The 27,602-nt window shown below is 47.1% G+C and overlaps 1 protein-coding gene across 1 annotated transcript in view; it reads right to left on the bottom strand.

Annotated features, from left to right (window-relative positions):
* TRAM2 (translocation associated membrane protein 2) overlaps nucleotides 1–19,119 on the bottom strand; it is a 78,364-nt gene extending 59,245 nt beyond the window's left edge. The window contains exon 1 of the mRNA XM_030315711.1: nucleotides 18,919–19,119. Within this exon, the coding sequence (XP_030171571.1) occupies nucleotides 18,919–19,038 (120 nt within the window). The 5' untranslated portion in view covers nucleotides 19,039–19,119. The remainder of the gene's footprint in view (nucleotides 1–18,918) is intronic.
* Nucleotides 19,120–27,602: the final 8,483 nt, after the last annotated feature.

Genomic DNA, 27,602 nt, shown 5'->3' on the forward strand with positions numbered 1-27,602 from the left:
GGGGAGGGGACGAGGTAGCATGCATTAATTCTAATACTTTATGAAAGCTGAGAGAGTGTGGGCTGAATAATTTAAGAAGTATGGGGGAAGGTTTAGTGAGGTAACTGTTATCGACAGTGGATCATGTTTCTGTAAGAAACAAAAAGTCACAAAGAGATGGCAAATATGACACTCGGTAGGTTCTTCCAGGTGTTCTAAAGCAGGAGGAGTCGATAAATTGTATAGGTGGGTAGAGATGTGGCCTCACGTCCAGCCAGGGAATTCTGCACCACTCGTTCTGACAAATACACTCTTCCTCATATGCTTCCAACCTCGACGCTAAAGCTGGCATTTCTCTTTATTAAAGGAGAGAGAAGGCTGCTCATGAACCACCCTTCCCGCGTGCGGCCTCACAGGACAGGAGGGCGGCGTTTCACAAAGCGAGGTCTATGTGATGTTACTGAACACTACTTGAGAGAGATGGTCAGGTGGGTCAGAAATGTAGGACGCTACTTTAATAGGTTTATATGATACATGAATCTCCAAAGGGGGCATGATACGTAGAAGTTTCACACACCGCTCCGACCCAGAACCTTCCAGCCTCCTATTACCACCCCCAGAGATCTCAATGGAATTTTCTGAGTTCAGATCCTGGCTCCCCAGTTTCCTAACAGTGTGATCTCAGGAAAATTATTTAAACTTTCTAGGCCTCAGTGTCTCCTGCCCTTTAAATGAAGTATGGAACACAGGCTCTGCAGTTAGCAAAGGGGCTTCGAATTTTGATTCTGACATTATGACTGACGGGGACCTGGTCAGGTTACTCAGTCTTTCTAAACCTCAGTTTTCTCACCTGTAAAATGGGAGTAAGCATAGTATCTCCCTCACAGGGTGAGTGTGCAGACTGCTCATGAGAAGATAGGTAAAGTGCTGACTTATTACAGTATTCAGCACAAGGTTAGCACTTGGTATGCATTTATTCTTTGGCTCAATAAACTGGGAAGTGCTATATAAATGTCACCATTCTTTAAGGACCAAGCAAAGTCCTACCCTTCTTTCATGAAGCTTCCCTAACTTCCAGAGTCTCAACGCCCTCCTATCCCTGGGTACACTGCTTATAAGACTATTTACTACTAATTTAGTCAGCATTTAGTCATGTGCTGATATGTCATATTAGATCCTACATTGATATCTAGTGTTTTCTGACAGAATTTTTACCTCAAGCTTTTTCTAAAGTAGAATCAGGGAAATTCTTTTCATGAACTTAATGAGTTTAATTAAGTTTGAATTTAAAAGCTCTATCTACCTAGTGTAAAAAAATTTCTAAAGGGAGGGACGCATGGGTGGCTCTGTCGGTTAAGCTTCTGACTTCAGCTCAGGACATGATCTCATGGTTCGTGGGTTCAAGCCCCACATCAGGCTCTGTGATGATAGTGCAGAGCCTGGAGCCTGCTTCAGATTCTGTGTCTCCCTCTCTCTCTCTGCCCTTCCCCTGCTCACTCTCTGTCTCTCTCACTCTCTCTCAAAAAGTAAATAAACATTAAAAAAAAAATTTCTAAAGGGAAACACAGAACACTGAAAGCCAACATCTTCCATAACCTACCTCCTAGGGACATAATAAATGTGGACAGTCTCCTGTGATCCTTCCAGATTTTGACTGTGTATACATAAACATAAGTTTTTTATTAAAATGGGCTCACCCTGGACATACTAATCTCTAACCTATTTTTTCCCTCACACATCAGTCCGTGTCAGTACCTAAGGATTGACCTTATCCTCTTTTAAACAGCTGTAGAGGATTCCACTGCATGACTCTACCGTAATTTACTTAATAGGTTCACTACAGATGGATATTTAGGTTGCTTCAAATGAATGACGACTTTAGGGCAAGAGCTGTGTCCTGTGTATTTTGGCAGCTCCAAATAGTTAGCACGGTGCACATGGTAAGAATTCAGTAAATTGTGTTGTGTAAACTCTGACAATATTTGCCTCAGAATCACAGATGATTATTGAGCCACAGTCTATTAAATACAACTCTCAATAAGCCAGCACTGTTGTGAGAAGCCTGGATAAGAATGAGCAATATTTGCAACGCTGGCCCTTGAGATACAGCTCTCAGATCCAAAAGACAAACTGTTCACATTATAGTTTCAGTCCTGGCTCCTTTCCTGTATTAAAATTATCTGGTGACCCAGCAATTCTACCCCTATGTATATGCCCAAGAGAACGGAAAATATTATGTCCACACAAAAACTCATACATGAATGTTCACAGCAGCATCATTCGTGTAATATGGTGGAAACAACCCAAATGTCCATCAACGGCCGAGTGAACAAACGAAATGTGGTATTTGCATACAGTGGAATATTAGTCATAAAGAGGAATGACACACATTACAACATGGGTGAACCTTGACAACATTATGCTAAGTGAAAGAACACGGTCACAGAAGGCCACATGTTCTATGATCCCATTTACACGATGTGTCCAGAACAGGCAAATCCGGACAGAAAGCAGATTAGTGGTTGGGGGTGGGGGAGCAATGGGAAGTGACTGCTAACCGGTCTCTTTGGGGAATGATGGAAATATTCTAGAATGAGAAAATGGTGATAGTTGCAAAACATGGTGAATATACTAAAAACCACTGAACTGTACAATTTTAATGGGTGAATTTTACAGTATATGAATTATATCTCAATTAAATATGCAAAAATCCTTTGAAAACTGGTTATCAATTGATAATTCCAAGCTACCACTTACTTGCTGCAAGAATATTACAGGAGAACCACCAGAATGCCAAGTATCATGCTGGGGCCTAGAGACACAATGGTGAGCGAGACCCTCTCCCATCCTGGCGGAGCTCCCAGTCAAGCCCTGGAGACAGACAAGGCCACACACCATGGAGGCGGGGCAATGATGAGAACTGTGTTAGGAGGGCCCAGGGAACTGCTGAGGCAGAAGGAAGCACCCTGCCCAGTAGGGCAAAGCAGGGCATTCCAAAAAAAGGGGGTTGTGGCCTCAGGAATGAGGAACCATAGCCAAGTGAAAGCAGGATGGTGTCCTGAGGGAAAAATTTGTATAAAGGGCCGGACAGAAAAGAAACATCACAGAAGAGCTGAAAGATAATCAATAGGGAAGAACCCCATTATCCGAACATGCCAAACAACGTCATTTAGAAATCCAAGTATTTGACTCCCGTTACATGCCGGGCACCATGTTAGTTGCTAAGAATACAGCAGTGAACAAGATCAATGCAGGCAGTGGTATTAGATTTTCAACGACACACAATAAAGAGTCTATGGCTGATTTCTTGGTTTCAATCTGGTATTTAAAAAGGACAAGGAGGGGCGCCTGGGTGGCTCAGTTGGTTAAGCGTCAGACTTCGGCTCAGGTCATGATCTCACGGTCCGTGAGTTCAAGCCCTGCATCAGGTTCTGTGCTGACAGCTCAGAGCCTGGAGCCTGCTTTGGATTCTGTGTCTCCCTCTCTCTCTGCCCCTCCCCTGTTCGTGCTCTCTCTCTCTCTCTCTCTCTCAAAAATAAAATAAAAACATTAAAAAAATAAAGGACGAGGACAATTTGTCAATATCTGTCAAAAACGCAAATGCACTTATGCTTGGACCCAGTCATCCTGCTTCTGGGAAAATATGTTATGAGATATATGGCTGTATAGGCATGAAATGACCTATGTACCAAGATATTCACTGCAGCATTGTTTATAAGAGCAAACGATTAGAAACAACCCAGGTATCCACCAAAAGGGGACTGATTAAATGAAGGCCAGTGTACCTGCATGATGGGAGACTATGCAAGCTTACACACTGATGAGGAAATTCTCTGCATACTGACATGGAAAGAGCTCTAGGATATTTTGTGAACCAAAAACAGCAAGGAGCAGAACAGTGTAGATAATACACTTTGTTCTGCACAAGAGAGGGGGACAGGAAATACACACACATACATATATACACATATGTACATATGTATATGTTATATATATGTGTGTGCATATCACATGTGTATATGTACTCTCTATATATCCAAAATCTATCATATAATTTATAGCTGCTTGTATTTGCATAAATAAACTCAAGGATACACAAAAATAAATGAAAGTGCTACCTAGGGGCAGGGGAGGGGAGCTAGATAAGAAGAGGTCAGGGAGGGACACTTTCAATGTATTCTTTTTTTTTTAATGTTTTTGATTTTTGAATAATGTGACTGCACTGCCAAATATTGTCTATTCAAAAAAAAATGTTTAAAAGCTTTAAATGGCTAGGATTATAGGTTCCCTCCCTGTGTGCACATGCTAAAGTAGCAGGCATTCCGAATATGCTCACGAGCACCTCTTACTGGGTACCCAAGAACCCAGAAGAGACAGCATGAATAGAAAAAGGTGCACATGACCACCAGCAGCAGAAAGGCAACTCAAGATGCACACTATCCTGTGTGTGCACAAGCCCATCCTCAATCAATTCACACCAACTACACATTAGGCACAGAGGTGCTGGGGATACTGTAAAGCAACCTGTTCCTTTCAGGGAGCTCACAGCAAGTGCAAGGAACACGCTTCAGCCCTACTGCCTGTGACCTTCCAAGTACAAATGTGATGAAGTAACTCCTGTGCTCGGGAAAACTTCAATGGCTCCCTATTACCTGAGCTGAGGAGTAAATCCAAACTTCTGAACAAGGGCCACCAATGGGCCAAACCCTGCCTGCCAGTCCAGACTCATCTTCCCTCACTTCCTTCCTTACTCCCCACCCCCACCCCACTTTGGTAACATGGACCCACTTATCACATCACCCACCTGCACATCTCTGTCCTTTACACATGTCCTCTCTGCCTGGCCAATGCCCCTCAGGCCTCAGGGCCCAGCCCAAACTTCTCCATTTTCAAATAAACTGTCCCTAATACTCCCAGGAGAATTATGCTCCCCTCCCTGACTCTTGAAGTGTACCTCCTACACACAGGAGTGGCAGTGACACTGTCACCTCCCTAAGGACTCTTGGCTCCGCGATGGCAGAATCTTTGCCTTTTCATCTTTTATCCTACCTAGCCCCAAGAACAGTGCTTGGCAGGGAGCAAATGCTCGGTCTGAGTCTGGTTGAATGAATAAACAAGAGAAATAGAGAGGTAGACAGAAAGGAGGCAGGAAGAAGGGCTGAGGACAACGTTTGGAGCAGGTGGCAGCTGTGTGATATGGGAGGTAGGGGTTCAAGAAGGGGGAAGGAAAAGCCCTGGGGGTGGGTGGGAGCATGAACGGAAGCAGGCAGGCACAGAGAGAGGATGTTCTGGAACCTCAGGTAGGTGGTTTGCGTTGGGGGTAGGCAGGGCAGGGCCTAAGCGAGGAACAGAGGGGGTCCAGGACAAAGGCTGGTCAGGCTTTGGGGGAGCCCAGCATGCCATGCTAGGCAGGCTAGACTTTAGGTGGGCACCATGGAAGGATTTTAAGTAAGGGAGCCCCATGGTCGGGTCTGTGTCTGAAGACGACAATCAGTGGTAGCTCTGAGGAAAGGGAGCGGACAGGAGACCAGACAAGAGGCTGAGGTCCAAGCTAGGACCCATATAACCACTCAGGAGTCTGAGCTAAGGCCAAAGAGCAGTGAAGTGTGAGAGGAGACTTGGGAGCAAATGCAGGTGTAAAACTGCTGGGACTTCGATATGGGGAACAAGGCAAGGGAGAAGTGGCCACTGTGGGTTTCTGTCCCGACACACATGCTTGTATTCTCCCTCTCCTCCGGAGACAATGTAAACCACGGATGGGAGTCCGGGGTGTTTCGTAAAATAGTGGATGATCACCAACAGGTCTTGGGAAGACAACCCCCAGGTGTTCAAATAACGTGCTAGAAATCACACAAAGGCAAAATCTCAATGCATCTGTTTCTAAGGGTCTGCAAAAGTTTAGAGATGGAAGGCATGTGACAGATCAGCTACTCATTCTCCCAAGCACATTTCAAAGAATTATTTACTGACACCACTGTGGGGTACTCCTTGACACGATATGGGTACACTCTAGTATACAGTGAGTGCTCGATAACTTAGAGCAAATGAAATGCTACCTACAGGCCATGCCTACCTTCCTCTGTCCACCAGTGAACCCCTACATGTCCGTCCCCACCTCACCTATCCCTAGAAAAGCCTCTACAAAAAAACAACAAAAAAAAAAAATGCTCCCCCTCCCTCCATCTCCTCTGAACACAGGAACAGCACCAGCTTCCTTAGATAAGGCCACAGTACTTGAGTGCAAACCTCTTTGTGGCTTATTTAACTAAAAAAAAAAAAAAAAGGTGGAGAAAAAGATGTTCCATCTAGCTGAGGCCCTCCCTACTTTTTAAAAAATTGGAAATCACATTAGATGCAAAAAAAATACCTTTTAAATAAGTTCAAAGGACATGTCAGTGATAATGCAAAGGCAACACAAGACAAACAATGATATTCATATTCAAGAGCAACATCACATCAATGCATGCCTCAGGGTTACAATAAGGTCTAAAGAAAAGCTGTTCCTCTCTCCTAGCTTTAGCTGTCCTTGCCTGCCCCCCACAACTGCCTTGTAGCTTGCCTGTGTCACATAACATGCCTGGGGAAAGAGAACTGGGAGAGGAGAGACCCTGCAGTTCCAGCAGCCTCTGAATTGACATCAGCGTGGGGGTCCTGGTCCCTCCTCCAGGTTGGAAGGAGACTGAAATTTTGGGGAGGGAGCAGTTCTCACATGGATCAGTGCCACAGCCTCCTGACCAGACTCTTCATTTCCAGTCTCACCCAGAGCATCCTATCACACTAGCCTGCTGAGTACCCCAGTGCTTCATGCCAGCCCCAGCTGTGCATTCACAGGGACAAGCGGATCCCCTTGCCTAGTGTCCTCTCACATCCTCTTCTCTCCCTGGCCTTACCCAGCATGCACTTACCCCTATTCTGGGCAAGGAGCCCCTCCTCCATGTTCCCGAAGTATCCCCTCCAACAGACCACTAGCTAGTGAACACCACCGTGTGCCAAACACAGAAGACAAATATGGCGGCTCAACTGGAATACTCAGCATCAAGAGACTGTACTTGTTTCCCTTCATCTGTCTCCCTTATTAGATGGTAAGGTTCTTCCTTGTAATTGGGCAGCATGTCTTTCCCCTATATTGCCAGCATCTAGAACAATGCCTCACAAAAAAGCTCTTTAATCAAGGTTTGTAGAAAGAGGAGGCAAGAGATCGGAATCAGCTCAGTCTAGACACACATCTATCGGCCATGTGAGCAAACAACCCAAATGGTGAGACTGAGAAGCCAGCAACATTGGTCAAGTTACACCTGGCCACAGCTATACGCTAAAGGTGGTGTAAGTGGCCACTGATAATCTGACAAGGCACAGTTGTCAGGCCTAGAATATGCTGGACCCACGAGACTCCAGGAACAGTGGCTGAGCAGCATCTCATTTTCTTCGTTTGGAAGCTCCAAAACGGACCACAGTAGAGCAAGTCATGCCAGCAACTATGTCAGCTGGCTTCCGTTACACATTTCAGAATTTTGCGCAGAGATATATTTACTGAATGATTAGAAAAAGAAGAAAATTGAACGGCAGGTGGTTGAATAGTGTTGAATGAAGGGATTTCCCAGACTAGACGATAAGAATGTCAGCAAAGTTTCTTCCACATTTCTTGGGTAAGAAAGTACACTGTACAATGAACCGACTTTGCCTTTTATTTCAGGGCTACAAAAAAATCTGTGACTGGCCAGAAATGTCTGGGGCTGAATCATTCTGGATATCCAAAGCTTCCATATTGCTGAAGATTTAGGTACTGAAACTGCAACATTAATCACTGTGGACAGAAATGTTCCTAAACACGTGAGCATCCTACATACCTTTCACTTTCCCTGCAGATAATCATTATGATCGAGTACCATCTGGTGCTAGTCTATCATGGTAACCTCAAAATCTATACAAGTTGTCTGTGCATCTGTGCATATACTAAGGGACACCAAGTACGCATGTTTGCTTTTTTTTTTTTTTTCATTTCTTATGACTTTAAGTTTGTTTTGTTGTTGTTGTTGTTGTTTTGGGGTTTTTTTTCTGAGAGAGAGAAGCAAGCAGGGGAGGGACAGAGAGAGGGGGAGAGAGAGACTCGGAGACTTGGAAGCAGGCTCCCACTGTCAGCAGAGCCCGATGTGGGGCTTGAACTCACGAACTGTGAGATCATGACCTGAGTCGAAATCAAGAATTGGGCGCTTAACTGACTGAGCCATCCAGGCACCCCATTTCTTATGACTCTTAAGTGTTTAGGAATGGGGTAGTCCTCCCAAACGTCAGCTACCCCAGCCACTTCTCCCGTTCTAACTTAATCTTCCTTCTGTAATCTTGGGAATGAGATAACCAAGCTTCATAGAGCTGTATGAAAAGTAAGCGCTGGTGGGCTTTGAGTAGAGGTCAAAGCCCGAGCAACTAGCCTAGGTGTGGTGTCAGGACACAGGTCTGGGGCCATCACTGGGCTGCTCCGGGACCTCCCCTGTTTCTCATCCTGTTTCTGCATCCTCTTTCTCAGCTATGCTCCAAACAGATGAGGCAGCTGCAAAGGAGGTTTCTGCAGAGTTAAGGTGTCACTCCAGCGCTGTTCAAGTGTAGGAAGGACAACAGGCAGCAGGTATTGAGCTCCTGTACCACACCTTCTTCTAGGTGCTCTATTTATGTCAACCTTTCGGACATATTTTATATCAATGCTTCTAATCCTCCCAACAACTTTACGGCATATTTTTACTGATGAGGAAACGGCAGCACAGAGAGGTTAGATCCTTTACCAAGATGACAAGGTGAACCAGAGTTCAAAGTCAGGTGGACTGGTAGTAGGGCCCTGACCGTGATCCAGGGCCTCTAATGGTTCCCCCACAGAACCACAGCATGAACCACTGCTTACTACTATGAAAGCCCTCAGAAAGGAACATGTGCACCTACGTGGTCCAACAGAACTCTCCGTGGTGGTGGCAACACTCTATCTATAGCTGTGCTCCTGAGACGTCGAACGTGCCTAGTGTGACTGAGGAACCGAATTTTTTATTTTATTTTATTTTTTTTTTCAATATATGAAATTTATTGTCAAATTGGTTTCCATACAACACCATACAACACCCAGTGCTCATCCCAAAAGGTGCCCTCCTCAATACCCATCACCCACCCTCCCCTCCCTCCCACCCCCCATCAACCCTCAGTTTGTTCTCAGTTTTTAAGAGTCTCTTATGCTTTGGCTCTCTCCCACTCTAACTTTTTTTTTTCCCCTTCCCCTCCCTCATGGGTTTCTGTTGAGTTTCTCAGGATCCACATAAGAGTGAAAACATATGGTATCTGTCTTTCTCTGTATGGCTTACTTCACTTAGCATCACACTCTCCAGTTCCATCCACGTTGCTACAAAGGGCCATATTTCATTCTTTCTCATTGCCCTGAGGAACCGAATCTTTAATTTCACTTCATTCTACTGCACTAGAAAAGCCAAATGTGGCTAGTGGCCACCTGCTGGATGCCACGGTGTGGACTACTTTTGGTGAGCCAAACACTGTGATACTTCAAATATGAGATGTGACGGGTAACTCCTACTTGAAGCTAGGCGTCAGAACAAGGTCATTAAGCACTGCCTCATCCCTCTCTACCTCTTCCTCACTCTTATAATTTTGAGGAAGAAAGCCTGTTATTTGGTCAGAGTGATGGAAGATGCTTCACAACTAGTGGTTGTTGGGGCACCTGGGTGGCTCAGTCGGTTGAACATCCAACTTTGGCTCAGGTCATGATCTCACGGTTCAGGAGTTCAGGCCCCGCGTCAGGCTCTGTGCTGACAGCTCAGAGCCTGGAGCCTGCTTCGGATTCTGTGTCTCCCTGTCCTCTGCCCCTCCCCTGCTCGTGTTCTGTCTCTCTCTGTCTCTCTCTCTCTCTCTCTCTCTCTCTCTCAAAAGTAAATTAACATTAAAAAAAGAAGAAGAAGAAGAAGTGGTTGTAGTCAGTCAGGCAAAGCCCTGAGAACTCTCTTGGGGGCAGAGGGGATACGAATGGTAGATCATGGGTCAGACACTACTGATCTGAAAAAAGAAAAGAAAAAAGCCACAGATGAGTGTAATGTGTACACGACAAGCACATCACTGAATATGAAAATCTGCTCAAGCCCAGGGCCCCAGATCACACTCAGAAGACCAGGATGATAAAACGCGCATAGCAGAGCAGAAGACACGGGCCATTCTTCTTGCTCTGCCTCAACCCCCTGATCGGCCTTAGAGAGGCCACAGGGCCTTTGGCTTGAAAGTCACAAACAAAGCCTAGCCTCTCCCCTGACTCCAGACAGTTCCTTTCTAATATAAGGATTTTCTCCTTTTCCAAAGCTGGTTCCACTAAGCTGGACTCTGCATCAAACCCAAATTTAGGCTAGAACCTGATTTCGACGCAAAGAAGAAATGAAACTAAGATGAGAAGTTAAGACCACTTAACCCGATGGAGGCACAACTTTATTCTGACTAACCCCAAAATCTATATGGCTGGGGGAGAAGAGGGGGAAGGAAGGTGCCCCCTTTCCTCCCCTCCCAATTTCTGACTGACAACTTAAGTTGTCTACACATCCCCAGCCCTGCTGTACATCACCACGTTAAAAGGGCATGACTGAGCCACAGAACAAGAGACAGCCTGGGAAGCAATGGGGCCCAGAGAGCTGAGCAGCTTGCATGGGCCATGCAGCTATTTAGTGGCAGGACCCAAGGGAGAATCCAGGCCTGAGGACAGCTCAAGCCTCGAGGACGCTGGAAGAGGAACATGTGTTCACACTTCATGCCAAACCAGAGAGCAAACTGCAATTAAAAAAAAAAAAAAAAGGAAAAGAAAGCAGCTATCAACCATCCCTTTCCACCTTCCAGGCCAACAGTCACAAAATCCATACAAACAAGTGTGTCCTTGCCCAACGAGGTCAAAAGTTGATCCAGTACAAAGTCATGCTACACACTAAACACACTCTCAACTCCAGAAGTGTTGGGTCTAAAAAGTGCAATTCTGCTCCAAGTTCCAAGGAATTCTCAGCAGGAAACCAGGCATTGTGAAGCAGGCCTGGTGATTTCCTGCAGGGCTCCAGGCATTGCTGGAGGGGAGTCCTGCTTACCCTGGAATTGCTCCTTCAGGTCAGGAACCCCCAGCCTGCTTTTAACATTCAGGAAAGGAGCCCATAATACATCCCTGGTACCTTTAAACCTAAAGCCACATTCTCACAGACTCGCAACACTATCTTTTGGCAGATCCCACCCTATACCAGGCACAAACACACTTGTTGACAAACCAGTGTGATCTGGGCATTCCTCAAAGCAAGCAGCTGGGGGAGAGGTAGGCTGTAAAAATCACCTCTCTATCCTTTGTCTTGAACTAGGACACACCCTTCTGTCTCCCCAAAAGCCACAGAAGTCTTCAGAATACTGGTGGGTCACTACAAAGTCTCTTTTAAAAACTCTCTGCAGAGATTCTCTACATCTTTATGATAAAAATGAAGCAACAAACTGATAATAATACTCGGCCCTGGGGCGCCCGGCTGGCTCAGTCATTGGAGCACGCAACTCCTGATCTCCAGGTCATGAGTTTAAGCCCCATGTTGGGCATAGAACCTACTTAAAAAAAAAAAAAATGAATAAATAAAGTAAAAAAGGAAACGCTCTGCTCTTATAAAATTCAGGAGCTTTATTAAGAAATCTTCTCCCTACTGCAAAGACAGGGCAACTGAGGCTCAGAGTCGTAAGTCCTTTTCACCCCAGGTGTGATCATCACCTCCACTAACCCAAAAGGTACATTTCATATCATGTTGGAGTTTTATGGTAAAAATCTTAAATCATATGGAAGAGCTCTCCTAATCTCAATCAATAAAGACCTCCTGGTGTTAGAAATCACATCTGTGGCACGTGCACATGGACATGTGCATACACGCGCACGCGCGCGCGCGCGCACACACACACACACACACACACACACACAAAGCCTTTGGTCAGTTCACTTATTCACAAAGCTGTAAAGTTTAAGAGCACCAGCTGTGCCTCACAAAGTATCTAGAAATGACCACCACTCTTGTCCCCTAACTACTGACAACTCCACACTCAGGGTGTCGAGTCTACATTTAAGAAACCACCCCCTTCCACCAACAGCAGTGGCTTAAGGTTGAGGCCCAACAGTCTGCCTATAAGCTGCACCTGCCATTTACATCAAGTTCAAGGCCTGACTCCCCTCCACAAATAGCTTACCAGCTTTAAGCTACCACACAGTGACCTCTCTGAGGACAAGGACCCCACCTTATTCATCTGCGTTCCCAGAACTCAACACAGGAACACAGCAGGAACTCAATAAACAGTTGCCAAACTAATGAACATAGCACACTTAAGAAAGATGTATCAATTGCAAGGCTTCTACACATACCGTGGCACTCAAAGGCAGCATCGAGAATTCCAGGGGGCAAATAAACACATAGAAAATTCCCTAGACTTGAGTCAGAAGATGTATACTCAAGCCCCACATTTGCCAAAACTTCCCTCTACTATCCTGGGCAAATCTCCCAACCTCTGGGAGTCTATTATCCTCTTCTATAGACATAGTAGATGACTTCTAGGTTTCCCTCTAATCCTTAATCTTGGGAAATGCGAAGAAAAGATATGCCCTTGAGCTATGGCCACAATATTAACTTGACCATAAGGGCAATGAAAATACAACAGCCAGGGGAAACTATTCTTCCACAGATGCTGGCTAATAACAGGCAGGAACTTTCACAGTAGGTAAAGCCCCTGCCCATTCACCTATGTTCCCATGTGATACACACATTTGGGTCATCCTCTGTCGTCTCTTTCAGGGAGATGCAAATCTCAATGACTGTTCCAGGCAGAAAAGCCTCCAAGTGGAACAATGACCTGCAGACATTACTTCCAGGTAATAAACAGATTCCACTCAGACAAAGAAAAATAAAGCAGCCTGTGGCTACATTCCATAGACTCCTCGTTCATGGAAGCATTAGGGCTGAGCTCTAAATGTGAGCCAGACGTTGCTGAATTCTTATTTTGGCTCCAACTCTGACTAGGAGGGAATGGTCCTTGGCCAAGTCTCTCCTCTGGAAGCCAGGCTCTGGATGGGTATGACAACCCCCATAAACCATCCAGATTACAGGGTGAGGCTAGTAAAGCATTTTGCAGATGTCAAGTGTTGCCAACCCATCCAGACAAATGAGGGAAGCCGTCAAGAGGCAACGTGGCTCAGGCGGAGAGCCACAGAGCAGCGCCTCACCTAACCCTAAGCTCCCACAAACTCACCAGTGGGCTCCAGGGGCCTCAGAGCACCCTCCCCCACCCGCCTCCAATCTGGCTCCACTTCCTCTGTTGAAAAGCAAAGAAAGCTGTGTGAACCTGCACTGGCCAGAAGAGCTGCCTGCAAAGCTCTTTAAACCACACGGTGAACTTGCACCGTCAACCAGCTGTGACTAGGTTGAGTTGGGTTCTCCTCTACCATGGGCCATTTGAGACAGCGGAGGTAAATCAAGGCAAAGCAACAGACTGTGTAAAAGATAAAGGTCTGCTTGTGAAATAAGAAGGGCTGTGTCAGGAGCCATGTTAGTAGTTTTACTGTTTTCTTTTCCTCTTTTTTTTCCCCCTTTCTTTAACCATTAGGTACCAATGGATACCAGATACACAGCGCTGGATGAAAAGGTTAAGAGATAGTATCAGTGCAATTTCCCACCAAAGCCTGCTAATAGTGCTCTCGCTGATTAGAAAGCACTTCTGGAGTTTGGGAACTCTAATCCGGTCTTATCAACCCTCTGGCTTCGTCATTTATCAGGGTGGGAACTGGAGGTACATCAGCTATGCCACAGAGTGATTTCTGGGGCCCCTGCCCACGACAAAGCAGATCAAAAGGGAGCTCATGCCTGCCAGAGTGAAGTTTTCACCATAGCAACACGTGTGCTCTACAAACAGTCAGGACTGAGGCGCTCTGTTGTGACTGGTCTGGACAGTGCCCCCGAGAAACGAGCAACTGAGGGCTCAGAAAACGGAGTGAGCAAGAGAAAAGGGGCACCTATTTAGCTCATGGGGCAGTCTCCTCATAGTTTTTACTCCTCCACCGGCTGACAGTGGCCGCACAGAGACCCCACAGCCCGTGTTCTAACGAGACAGATGTCAGAGAGAAAACAGACGTTCTCCAAAGAACGCCGTACCACAGGCTCCCTGGGGAAAACGAGGGACCCAGGGTAGAGCAATCATCCCCTTTGGTGAGCAAATGGCCAGCACTGGAAAACTTGGGGGCAAGGTCTCATCGCAAAACATGTCAGATCTAAAATGAAATGCAGCCCCCGTGCCCAACAAGCCAGTCTGATGGTGGAAGATGTACTCACAGACCCAACAATGAAGCCAAGAGCAGCAGTGATGGGCGTGTTTGTTGAGACCATCGACTAAGTGCCCATGTGCCAGGCAGAGTGCCGGGCATTTTTACAGGTATCAGTCTTCATCCTGAGATAAGGGTTAAAAACTCACTGATCAACACCCCCTTTCCGGAGAGCACATTTTTGCCAAGGGAAGAAACAGGGATAGCTGATTCACCATTAAGTCCCATAGGATACAGTTACACTTGAGGCTTGACCAGGAGAGAAACTAGCTCCAAATTTCTGCTCTGTTGCTCAGATCACTGAGCAATGTGTGTGGAAATCCAACCACAGAATGAGAGCACCCAAGAGAATAAGTGACCCTTCTCAGTTTCCCTTGACTAATTTCTCTAGAACACCACTAAACGACTAAGTCAGAGGCCAGTGAGGATGATGTATAAAGTCAAAAGCTACAAAAGCTGGCAAAGAGACATCTTCAAAAGCACCCTGAAGGTAGTCCAAGAAACAACATCTGTCCACAGACGCATGCCTGTGCCATTTACATACCTCTTCACAGAAATACGACAGAAGCAAAACTGTTTCACAAGGCTAATAATCAGACAGGACCAGCAGCCTCACGCAGGTCATAATGCCTACAGGTGCGTCTGGGAGGGTGTGAGCTGGAGCCATGGAACCTGTGTGTTAACAGGACTGCCATTGTACGTGCTGCAGGCACATCATTCTGACAAGTCAATCACGGTGTCCGGAACAGGGAAGAAGGCAGCTCTTCCACATCTACCTCCAAAAGAAGCAAAACCAGCCGCTACCAGAAAAGTTCTCTGGGTCCTAAACCCTCAAGTCATCACAGACCAAACAGGAACCGAACCCACAAATGACAGGCCTAGAGTTCTAGAAACATTTCCATGCTACAGAGCCCGCAGGGCCTGCGAATGAGCTTTAAAACCAACAAAAAAGTTTCTGTTTCAAAATGACATTTTAGAGGTAATGTATAATTGCTTCCTCTCTGTTCGATGCTCCCCCCCACCCTCCACTTTTTCTCATTCTCCATTCACTAATGAGAGACTTTTCCTCTTCCCCTGCCTGTTTCAGTTTGAAACGTGGCACTGAACGGGACACTGGAAAGCAAAGGGAAAGGGGAGGGGCAGGCAGCTTTCAAATCTGACGCACACACACACACCCCCGGCTGGCCGCCCACACCCTGAAGGGGAGTCAGATTGGACTCCACCAAAGACAGGACTGCAGGACCAAACCGTGGGGTAGAAAACTCCCACTTGCACCAACTCCCCCAAAAGCCAGAGTTAAGAAAGAGAGAGCTGGAAGGGAAGGAGGGGGAAAATAAAGCTCCACATTCCTGACATTTTTTAGCCAAGTGCTGTGGCTGCACAGAACAGCTCTATTCCAAACAGCATTGCAGAATGGAAAGGAAACCTGGGTTCAGGGCAAAGAACCCACCCCTGCCTTGGAAATGGGAGAAGGAATTTTAGGACGGCCCAAAACTAAACCAAAAGGAGGAGGGAGGGGCACCTCTTCATGTGTGTTCCCAAAGGAAGGGATCCCCCGAGGGAGGAAATTTGGAGTCATCATCTCCCAGGAGACAGAACTCAAGTCCTAGGATCCCTGAGGGGGAAATGAAAGCCCCTCTAAATGCTGGCGAGCTGAGGGTGAGTTGGGGAAGGGGCAAGGTGAGATGGAGACCTGTTGGGATGCGAGGGGCTGTGGCTGCCTGGGGTGGGGGCAGTGGGGTCCAGCTCATTGGCAGAAGCTGGGCAGGGGACCCCAGAGGGAGGAGCGGCCAGGAGAGTCACTCTTTGTGGGAAGAATCATAACTGCGTTTTCCTGACTCAGCTTCTGAATGAAGGAATCCTAGCCCTGCCCCAAGTCAGAAACCCAAGAGCCTGACATCCTCTCTCCCTGTGTCCCCCTTTCCCTTCCCCCTCCTTCTGTCCTCACTTCTACGAAAAAGCGTGTTAAGTGCTGGACTGCCCCGCTCATATGTACCCTACATATACACCAGTCCTCCAGGGGAGAACCCAGAACCCTAAGTAATATCTAGTAAGTCCTATGCTGGGTTATGTGGTGCCACCCCTTGGCTTTACTCCAAATGTGAAGATGCCCACAGGTGTTCCTCTGAGGTCCTTTGGGAGTAACTGAGCTCTTTCTGCTCTCATTCAGTAGGGAGAGCAGAGCTCCAAAAATCTGACTGTCTCTCCTATCTCTGTGGAGTCAGTTGTTAGGTATAGACAACAAGAACCTTTGTGCCTAACACAGCAGAACACATGTCCTTCACAAGGGAAGTTTGGGCATGACCCTCTCACATACCAGCATACATCACCAATATCACAAGGTACCTCCGATGCCCTATAAGCCCAACCGCTGTAGGTCTAAGCTTCTGTAGGGAGAGGGTGGTGGCAAGAGGGAGTCCGCAGGCATTTCACAGCCAGGGCCTTCTCCATGCTCCCCAGTCCAGTCCCAAGAGGGGAAATCAGGGAAGGCATTTTTGTTGTTATTTCTTCTACCCTGGACCTTTCTCTTCTGTCAGGTAGTGGGATTAAGGGCTCCTCGCACTTTTCAACTCCCACAAAACTCCAGGTTTAATGCGTAGGACTTTCCAGAAGACTAAAGGCAGGAGAGGGAAGGAGATACCAAACTCAAACCCTAAGCAGCTCTTTCAAGCAAAGATAAAACCCACAGAGCCACAAACCTTAGCAAATGCCTGAAACACAGCAAAGAGGGCCATAAGGCTATGCAAGAGGCTCTGCTGGCTGTATAGCATGTGGCTCTGAGGTCTCCAGCTGTCACATGTGTCTTTCCAACCACACCCTCCAAGACTGGTGACACTGCACACTCGGAGGCCTCTTAGAATGGAGGACAGCAAATAGATACTGAGGGTATTGGCTGGACAAAACAAAATTCTCTCTTATTTCATTAAGCTAGTAGTATGATCAATAACAACAGGCCTTCAGGAACAAGCGATTTGTCACATTTGTAGAATCTCTTCTGGCTTTTATCGTTTATATGATCTCAGTTAAACGTTACAATAACTAACCTTGTGAGGAAGACAGGTTTTACTAACCTCTTTAATGATGAGGAAACTGAGGCTGCAGTCAATTTTTCAGTCTGACTAGTGACAGAGCAGAGACTGGGACCCAGGGATGACCCTGGCTTGACAAAGTCAGGGTCAATATACCATGAGAGCTGGGGGGTGGGGGGTAGGGGGTAGGAGAGGAAGAAGGGAGGGAGGGAGGGAGGGAGGAGCTGAAATGGAGAAGCACTACCAAAAGCTGGAGTACAGACCCCAATCCTGATCCCAGGTTTATCTTCTACAGACCCTGAAGCCCAGCCAAGGACACATTCACACATCCAACCCTGACTCACCACCACAAGAATGTCCCCAGCCTGAGGGCAGCTTCACCGGCCAAGGAGAACCCTTGCCATCCTTAGAGAGGAGACAGAGGGACACAGAGGGAGAAATCAGCCACACTAGGAACCCTTCATCTCCGAAGCAGTGCATAAATGATTACAGCTTCCTATCCCATCCCTGAGAACGCAGATAAGCAATCCTACCCAGCAGGAAGGACCCGGTGAGAGTGAGGGGAGTGTCACTCACACATAATCTCACTCCTGAGACAAGATACACCACAGCAAGCCCTAGACTCACTTTCCTCCAGTTCCTCCCACTTTGAATATAACATTTGTCTCCCTCTCCGGAGCACAGTCAGTCGTTCCCTGGACCCCCTCGGATTCTGACCCCCAGGAGGCTCACTAACACACTAACACTCTCTGCTTGGTGAGGCCTGCACCAGTGCACTGCTGTCCCTGGTAGGACCCCATCCTCGTCCCCCACCCCCACAGCTCTGAGAGAAGCACCTTTCCCCTAAAGCAGAGAGTATTTCCATCTCTCTCCCTGCCCCTGTAACGGGTGAGAAGCTCTGGGTCCACTACAGATGGCTCTAAAGGAACAGTCCACAGGGTCATAAAGGGTATATGGAACCTGGCCTTTTAGGCAAGGGCAAAAGAAGGCGGGGGGGGGGGGGGGTGGGGAAGGATGGCAGAAGGGCACTGCTGGGATGGGGCCAGGGCCACACGTGAACACCCTGAGCACGTTTCAGAGGTGAAGATGCAAAAGACCCGGAAAATCAGATGGGAGGGTGGAAAAGAGTCAGGGTCCCTCCCACTGGAAAAGCCCAGAGAAGCTGGCAGCCACCGCTCGGGAGGGGGAGAGTTGTGCAATGACTGCGGGTCTGGGAGTCTCCGGGCTTGGCTCCCGGACACCAGAAAGGAAACCCCACTGGTCGGGCCAGGGTGGCAGCGCTGCGGTTGGTTCGAAGCCAGGCTTAGGATCCAGGGCTGCAGAGAGCGCTGCAAGATAGGGTGGGTGCTCCAGGGGGCGGCAGAGCAGGGCACGGCTGCCACGGCGCATTGCTGAGGGTGGCGTCCGGGCTGACCCGGAGGCCAAGGGGCGTAGAGTGCACAAAGCCGGGGCGCAGAGAGCATACATGGCAGCCAGGTTCCCCAGCTCAGACGAGTACCCGCGGAACCTGCAGGGCTACGCCGGCCGACGCACGAGAGGGGGCACCCCCTCCCCAGTCTCGCTCACCTCGAACATAAGCCCGATGAGGACGCAGAGCACCAGGCAGAAGCCGATGTCCGCATGGTTGTGGATGACGAACTCCTGGCTGAAGAGCGGGTAACTTTTCGTCCTCCTGCGGAAAGCCATGGCAGCGGGCGCGCAGCGGCCGGCGGGGCCCGCACCCTGCGCTCTCGAGCCGCCGCGCAAACTTCTCCAGCCCCGGCCCGGTCCGCCCGCCGGCCCGCTGCCCGCTCGCCCTCCCGCCCGCCGGCCTAGCGCCGAACAACTTCTGGGGCCCGCCCCCTTCCTCCGCCCCCTCCGCCCGGAACCGCCCCCGGCCGCAGCCCCCTCCCCACCCGCGGCCCGCACTCGGCGCTCAGGGCTCGCTGCGGCCCCGCCCCCCGCGCGCTTAACCCTCTCGCCGCCGGGACGCGCGGGGCGGGGTGGGGCCGGCCCGGCGCGCGGGGCTACCAGCGCGGCCAGGTCCCCCTGGCCCCGCGCCCTTGTCCCGGCCCGCCGCTGCGGCGCCCCAGTGCATGCTCTCTGCTGCGGCCCGGCCGCCTCCCGCGCCCAGAGAGCAGGCCGCGGGGGGCGCTGACGCCCGGCCTTGCCGGGACAGGAAGTGGGCCCGGGTTTCCCACTTCTCGGCGCCCGCTCCTTCCTCCGCGGGAGGGGAAGGGCCAGGGAGGCCGCGGCCGGGCCGAGGGGTGGGCCAGGCTGCCGGATACTCCCGGGGTTGCAGGGCTGAGAGCGGCTCAGGTCCGGTGGAGGGAGGGGAACTGCAGGCCGGCCTTCTTGCTGGCCGCAGCGCCTGCACGGATGATCAATGAATGGACGGTCAACCAAGTATTTATTGAGAGCTCGCAGTGGCTTAAGCACGTTTCAGATCGCTGGGAATATGCAGCAAACAAAAAAAGACCTGGCCCTGGGGAGCTTGGATTCCAATGAGGGGAGTGGATGGATGGGTGCAGTTTTGCTAACTTCTCTGAGAGAGGTTTGTGCTATTATGAATTAGTTTTACACGTCTTACCCAAAGTCTACCTTCAATATTAATTGACCTGAAGAATAAACACTGAAGAAGAAAGAAAGAAGGCACCTTTTCATGGAAAATTTTTATTTAATATTAAAAAGTACTCCTGGAAAGGACAAAAGGTATTTTTAATAAGTTAATTTATATAGGCAAATATTGGATTTATTCCTGCCAGTGATGAAGGAGTCAACTAATCACTTTCTAGATGTGCAAAAATATAAAATGAGCAAAGAACTATTTAATTCCCATTCTCTTTTTCATGAGGTCCACAGTTATTTCACTAAGTAAATAGGGTTTCTTAAATATGGCACAATGTATGAAATGTGATTGAGACTAGGCTTGTCTTGACTTCCTAGATAAATTTTACATCTGTAATTTCTTCACTCAGTATTTAGCACACAGTCTTTGGTCTTTAGTTTCTTTATCTGACTTCAGGAAATGGGAAAGTAATGGCTATATAGGACTAAACTTCATTTAACTTCAAGGCTGACCTTTTTATTTTTTAATGTTAATTTTTGTGAGAAAGAGAACGAGCAGGGAGTGGGGGAGAGGGAGAGAGATTCCCAAGCAGGCTCCATGCTGTCGGTGCCAAGCACACCGTGGGGCTGGAACTCAGGACCTGGAGATCGTCACCCAAGCTGAAATCAAGAGCCAGTTCCTTCACTGACGGAGCTGCCCATGTGCTCCAAGGCTGACCTTTCTTAAAGTTGGACCTGACACATGTAAGGAATAAAAAGCTTAAGAACTCCAGAGCATCACACCTGTGAAAGGGTGTTCAAATTTTCAAACTGCTGCCACATCTATTAGGTCAACCTCCATCCAGTCGGTTTCTTTCTAGGTCAAAACTGAAATACCAGCATTTCACACGGTTCAACCTAATTCTTTCCTCCTGGTTCCCTATGACCATTTGTAGAGGATATCGTGGTGGGAATTTCTTGCAAAAGGTGGGATATTGCTAACCTCTTAACATTGTGTTCAGGCTGAAAGTCCTGGGTATAGGTATTATAACCTCTACGTTTATAAATGAGAAACCTGAAGTAAAGGGGATGGCTTAGTGCTCATACTGATGAGCCCTGAGTCCTTTCAAATGTAATCAAAGTGTTCTTTAAAAAAAAAAAAATTATTTTAGAGAGAGAGAGAGAGCATGAGTGGGGGAGAAAGCAGAGAGAGAGAGAATCTGAGGCAGGCTCCACGCTGAGCGTAGAGCGCAATGCAGGACTCAAACTCATGACCCTCGGATCAAGACCTGAGCTGATTTCAAGAGTCAGACGCTTAACTGACTGAGCCATCCAGGAACCCTGACAAAGGGTTCTTCTACACATGTTTTAGCATTTTATTACCTTGCAACCCCCCGGGGGAAGTACTAGATGCCTGTGTCAGCCATCCCAAAGTCCTAGTTTCAAAACCATCTTCAACCCCAAATGGACCCCTTCTCAGCCCCTCCCATCCAGTCACTCATAGACCCTATGAATCTCAGAACCTCAGGATCTCTCCCAACAGCCCCCACTTCCACCATTCTTCACCTGGCCCACACTAGTTATCTTGGATACCCTGCCTCCAGTATCTCCCCCTTTAATACATCATTCCATTAGAAACATCTACTGAGCACGTACTGAGTGGCAAACACTGCTTGTTACCAGAGACAGAAAGATAAGATAATCCATGTGTGGTGGTTTTCAAATATGTCCTCAAGGGGCTCCTGGGTGGCTCAGTGTTAAGTGTTCCACTTCGACTCAGGTCGTGATCTCGTGGTCGGTGAGTTTGAGGACCGCATCAGGCTCTGTGCTGACACCTCAGAACCTGGAGCCTACTTCGGATTCTGTGTCTCTCTCAATCCATACCCTCTCTTGAGTGTGGGCTGGACTTAGCGGCTCACTTCTAACAAATGGCTATGGCATAAGTGATGGTGTAAGGCTCCCAAGAGTAGGTCATAAAACACATTTTGCCCTTCCCCTTTCTGTCTCGTCTTAGGTCACTAGTTCTGGGGGAAGCTGGCTGCCATGTTGTAAAGATACAAAAGCAGCTTTATGGAGAGGTCCACATGGCAAGGAACTGAGGCCTCCTACCAACAGCCAGCACTAGTTTGCCTGGCTTGCCACCTTGGAAGCAGATCCTTTAGTCCCAGTGAAGCCTTCAGATGATGACCACAGCCCCCGCTGACCTCTTGACTGGGTTTGGTGACTGCTTTAATATAAGATGTACAGGAGTTAAAGGAGTCAAAACTCTAGGCTGGGATGACATAGTGATAGGGGGACCATTAAAAACTCTATGTGGAACAACAGAGAAGGAAGGAGTGGGCATAAGAGAGCTGAAGATGGCCTCACCTTTGGACAAGCTGGGCTTGAGGAGTCACGAGACATCCCAATCGCTACTTTGACAGCTCAGATGGAAGCTGTTAGACTGGAGTTAGGGAGGGAAAATCAGAATTAAAGGTGTTTGTGGTTCATCTGCAATGGGACTGTTGAAACCATGGGGTTAAGTAAGCGGTCCAAGGAGAGTGTGCTGAGTGAGGAAAAGCCTGAGGTCGGCAGAATCCTAGGGAACCCCAAACACTGAGGGAGGAGGAGGAGGAAAAGAAAAGTGTAGGGATGGAGGAAGCCACAGCCTAGGCATTTCACAAGGAGAGGCTAGGGGAGGCAGGATGAGAATAAAAGGAAGTCCCTTGATGCAGCCATTCTGGCTTTTGAGAGCCCATTTTTTAACATTGGAGAGGGCTTACCGGTGGATAGAAGATGAGAAAAGGAGGTGAGAAAGTAGTCTATTCTTTTGAGAAATTTGGTGAGAAAAAGGGAAATGGATGGTGTCTTGGCGGATATAGAGAATTGAAGGATGGATCTTTAAATTATATATATTTTTTGAGATTAGAGCAAGAGAAGAAACAGGAGAGAGAGAAGGAAATACTGAAAATACTCAAACTATTAATACTACAGATCATTGATGAAACAAAGGAGGAGACTTAGAAAACAGCCCCAACCACAGGAGGAAGAGGGAGAACTCCTCTAGTGGTTGTCTTTGCTGGAGCAAAGATGAAGAATGGGTGAATATATAGTTACATCTGGAGGTGGAGGAAATAATAACCTCTTGTGTTTCTATTGCACTTGACAGTAGCCTTGTGAGGGAGGCAAGACAGTTATTACCAACCCGTTATAGCTGTTTTGAGACACATAAATGACCAAGGGCCACATAACTAGTGGGTGGCTAACCAGGACTCAGAGCAGCTGGTCAGCACAGAGTTCCCTTTGCTGGACCCTCCCGTAGCATTTCAGGCTTCATAAAGCGTGGCACTGATCAGGTGGAAACCACCTGCCTCTCTCCACCTGTCCTGTTATGGCTGCTAATAATTCTGCCACACCAACTCTTAACTAAACTGGAATAGCCCCTCTTTCCAGAACAGACCATGTGGTTCCCAATCTCTGTGTCTTTGTTCCCCTCACAAGACCTTTGTTCCATGTCCCTTTGCCAAAGAAGTAACCATCCTTCAAGATAAAGAGCATGTATCTCTTCCTTCACAAAGCTGTCTTCGGGGTACTAGGCTGGAGGCATGCATACTGTACCTTGTGCATACCTCTCAGGTAGCAACGCATTCTTCTGGAGTCAGTGTATTTTTCTGTGAGTTTTGCCCCCTTTTGGGTTGTGTCACCGTTGAGGACAGGAAACTAATCATTTGCTCTCATATTTCAACAGCACCAAGCATAGGAATCCCACATGGTATATTTTCATCAAGTGTTGGTTGAATGAATGATTGAATGAGAGATGCTGTTACCTTGGCTGGTATATATACAATCATTATCCCCCAAAAATGGAAAATGTATTTTCCCACATAATAAGAAGTCTTAAGTTCGTTCATTCCCAGGGGTAAACGATTCATCGAAAACTAGGATCTCACTATCTTTCCACTTTGCCACTCTGTGTTTGCTTTTGACTTGGACTTGTCCCTCATGGCTACAGAGTAGCTGCAACAGCTCCAGGCCTTCTATCCTTCATACAATAAGACCTAAAAATCAGACAAGAAGGAGAGGGCATTTTGAAGAGTAAAGAAAACTTTCCCAGAAACCCCAGACTTCTCCTACTGCCTCACTGGCTAGAATTACATCACATGCCCATACCTAAACCAAGTCATGGGCAAGGTGAATAGAACTAACATAATTGGATTCACCTCACCAGGGAAGCATCCTCAGAGGGCTTGAAGAGATTTCTCAACTCCTTTGAAGATTCTGGCTACCCCTCACCTAAATAAAATTAAAATTCTGATTGCAAGGAAAAAGGGGAGAATTGGTATGGAGCAGTCATCCAGAAAGATCTGCACAGTGATCTTTTTTCAGGGTTTTTTACTCTATATATTTTTACATCTTTGCCTCATAGGACACACAGCACTTTTGCCCTAAACAACCCTTGCTTTCTGGTTTCTTACAGTAGGAACATGAACCTTGCAAATGTCATACGCTTAACAGTCACTGTGGAAGTGTTCGGCTGAAGGATCTCCAGCTTCACAAAGTGGACTGTCTGTGATCTGGTAGTCCAGCATGTGATGTCAGACTCAATACCACCTTTCACCAAAGAATGGGGCGTCTCAGCCATCAGATCTTCTTGCCACCAAGATCACAGCAGTTTATTGGAATCCGTGACATTCGATGGGGTCATCCCTGGTGGCAAGCACTAAGGAGTTGCATGATCTATGAAGAATTTTAAAACAATGATAAACCTCTAAATGCAATGTGATATACTAGATTGAACCCTGAAACAGAAAAAGGACATCAGTAAAAACTGCTGATATCCAAATAGTCTGTACTTTGCTAATAGCATTGTACCAGTGTTGGTGTGCCTGGGTGGCTCAGGCAGTTAAGTATCCGATTTTGGCTCAGGTCATTATCTTATGGTTCAAGCCCTACATTGTCTCCCCTTCTCTCTCTGCCCCCCCGCCCCCCCCCGTCTCTCTTGTTCTCTCAAAAAAAATAAACTTAAAATAAAATAACATTGTACCAGTGTTAATTTCTATGTTTTGATAAATGTACCATGGTTATATAAGCGGGGTGAAAGAGTTGTGAGAACTCTCTATACTGTCTTTGCAACTCTCCCGTAAATCTAAAATTATTTTAAAATTAAAAAAATCTAAATGACAAAAGTGCCTCAAAATCAGGTATGCTTGTTTTATTATCACCATAGCAATTCTAAACAATGTTAGTGGTAAAAATACTTCCCCCTCAACCAAGTCTTTTGGTCTAAGTTCCAGGCTACTGTTGTCATTGTTGTTGAGTCTTAATAATACATATGTAAGTTCCAACTTAACCCATTTTTATTACTTATCTTTTAGTAAGCACTGCATTCTACATGCAGGTTAATCCTAGTAGCTCTCATACATACAGCCCATGCCTAATATGGGGTCTCAGATGCACACATGTGGTTCAGGTACATATCCAACTGGAATCATCTGAGCTTCTTTTGAGCCCGATGGTACCTCAGAAGCTTGTGTTTGAACCACAAATTGGAAACAATTATAGCACAGTGCTTTTAGAGATGAAAAACAATGTGTTGCTTCCATTCTGTCATTCTGTGTGGCCACTAGCAGCTTTTATGTGTGTTTAAAATTTAAAACAGAATGCAAAATGCCATTATTATTATTTGTTTCATGTCATGTGTCATGATTATTTCTGAAAAATTTTTTCATGTCGAGGAGCAGATATTTAAAAATGATCAGGTATTAAATATGCTAAATATAACAGGGCACCTGGGTGGCTCAGTCGGGGTTAAGCTCCTGACTTCAGCTCAGGGCATGATCTCACAGTTTGTGAGTTCAAGACCCGTATCAGGCTCTGTGCTGACAGCTCAGAGCCTGGACCCTGCTTTGGATTCTGTGTCTCCCTCTCTCTCTGCCCCTCCCCCGTTCATGCTCTGTCTCGCTCTGTCTCAAAAATAAATAGACATTAAAAAAAAAAAAAAAAAAGAAACCACTCAATGGGGTACCTGGGTGGCTCAGTTGGTTGAGCGTCTGACTTTGGCTCGGGTCGTGATCTCACAGCTCGTGAGTTCAAGCCCCATATCGGGCTCTGTGCTGACAGCTCAGAGCCTGGAGCCTGCTTTGGATTCTGTGTCTCCCTCTCTCTCTGCCCCTCCCCCACTAGCGCGCTCTCTCTCTCTCTCTCTCTCTCTCTCTCTCTCAGAAATAAACATTTTTTAAAAATATGCTAAATATGAGAGTGAGTGGAATTAAGATCCTAGGTGTTAGAAACTACCTTAAAAATCATATTGCCACTCCCTTCCATTTAGAGACCATGAAAGTTTGAAGGCCCAGAAAGATGCTGAGGTTAATAAGGATTTGGTGAGTTGGGGCAAGGACAAGGGCCTCTCCCCTCCTGGCCAGCATCCCCGGCACGGTCTCTGTAGTCCGTACCCGCTCTTCTTTTGCAGAGAGGCATAACTTAGAAAAACCGAGTCACTAGTCCAGTGTCAGCTAGTGACTCAGTGGCAGAGCAAGACATGGAAACCAGGACTCCTGACCATTCAGGGCTCTAACCACTGCCCCCTATTTCCTCTTTCCAGCTCTCATTCAGTGACAGACAGATTAATTCCAGACGACTGAAGAATGTGCCACCTGATGTATGGGAAGAGGGGAGCATTTTTTTTTTTTTGTAAAGAGTCACAACTCAGATTGACATTAGAAAAGAGTAGATTTCAGTCAGAATTCCCGCAAGCAGAAAAACAGTTTGGGAAGTAAGGGAATGATTTCAGAACTTTATTTCCACTCAATTCTCCAACTTGGGGGGCGGGTATTGTTCATTGGAAAGTATATTGGGAACTTAAATGGTGCACAAAAATTCTTATCCTTGGTGTTTTCATGTTTAGAGAGAAAGCAATAATTACTAGAGTGACCATTGTGATGTAGGAGGTCATCACATTGAGGAAAAGCTCAATAGCAAGAACTCCATGGAAAGGTGTACATGAATCACTGCCTTCCCTGAGCCACTCTCTCCTACACTTTTCTAGACTGCTAGAAAGGTAGACACTATCCTGATTAAACCTAAGCACCTCCCTGTGAACTTTTGCCGCCAGTCTTTGAAATTCATCTCCTCTCTCCTTCCCAGATCACAGCCCAGGGTTCAGTAATCATTCACTTGTGACTTGTCAGGCATGGATGCTACATACAACAATTGGGATCTGTCTTTGCACAGCTTCCTACCACAATAATTGTTTAGGTGTTCGCTGATACCCACTGAGCTAATAATGGACTTCCTACTGCATGCTTGGGGAGATGATGGTTGGGTGGATGGATGGATGGATGGATGAGTGGAAGGGTAGATGGGTGTAGAGGTAGGTAGACAGATGAATAGATGGATAGGTAGATTTACGGGTAGGTAGATGGATAGATGGGTGAATGGAAGACTGGAAAGGTGAATGGTTGGATATGTGGAAGAGTGGATGGATGGATGGATGGATGGATGAATTGATCAATATATAGGAATCCATACCATTCTATTTTTATATTGGCACCCAAGGCAATTCCATATTGAAGGGGGCCCCAAGGGAATTCTTCCACAGAGGAGATATGTTTGAGACCAAAGCTAGGTTTTGATTGGGTAGAATTTAGCCTTGGTATAGATTTTTAGGCCCTGAGAGGCAGGAATTATAGCTTTCCATCTATATGCCTTAAAAACCAGTTCATTTCCTGCCACACAGTAGGTACTAC

Source organism: Lynx canadensis, chromosome B2 (genome assembly GCF_007474595.2).
Source record: "Lynx canadensis isolate LIC74 chromosome B2, mLynCan4.pri.v2, whole genome shotgun sequence".
NCBI lineage: Eukaryota > Metazoa > Chordata > Mammalia > Carnivora > Felidae > Lynx > Lynx canadensis.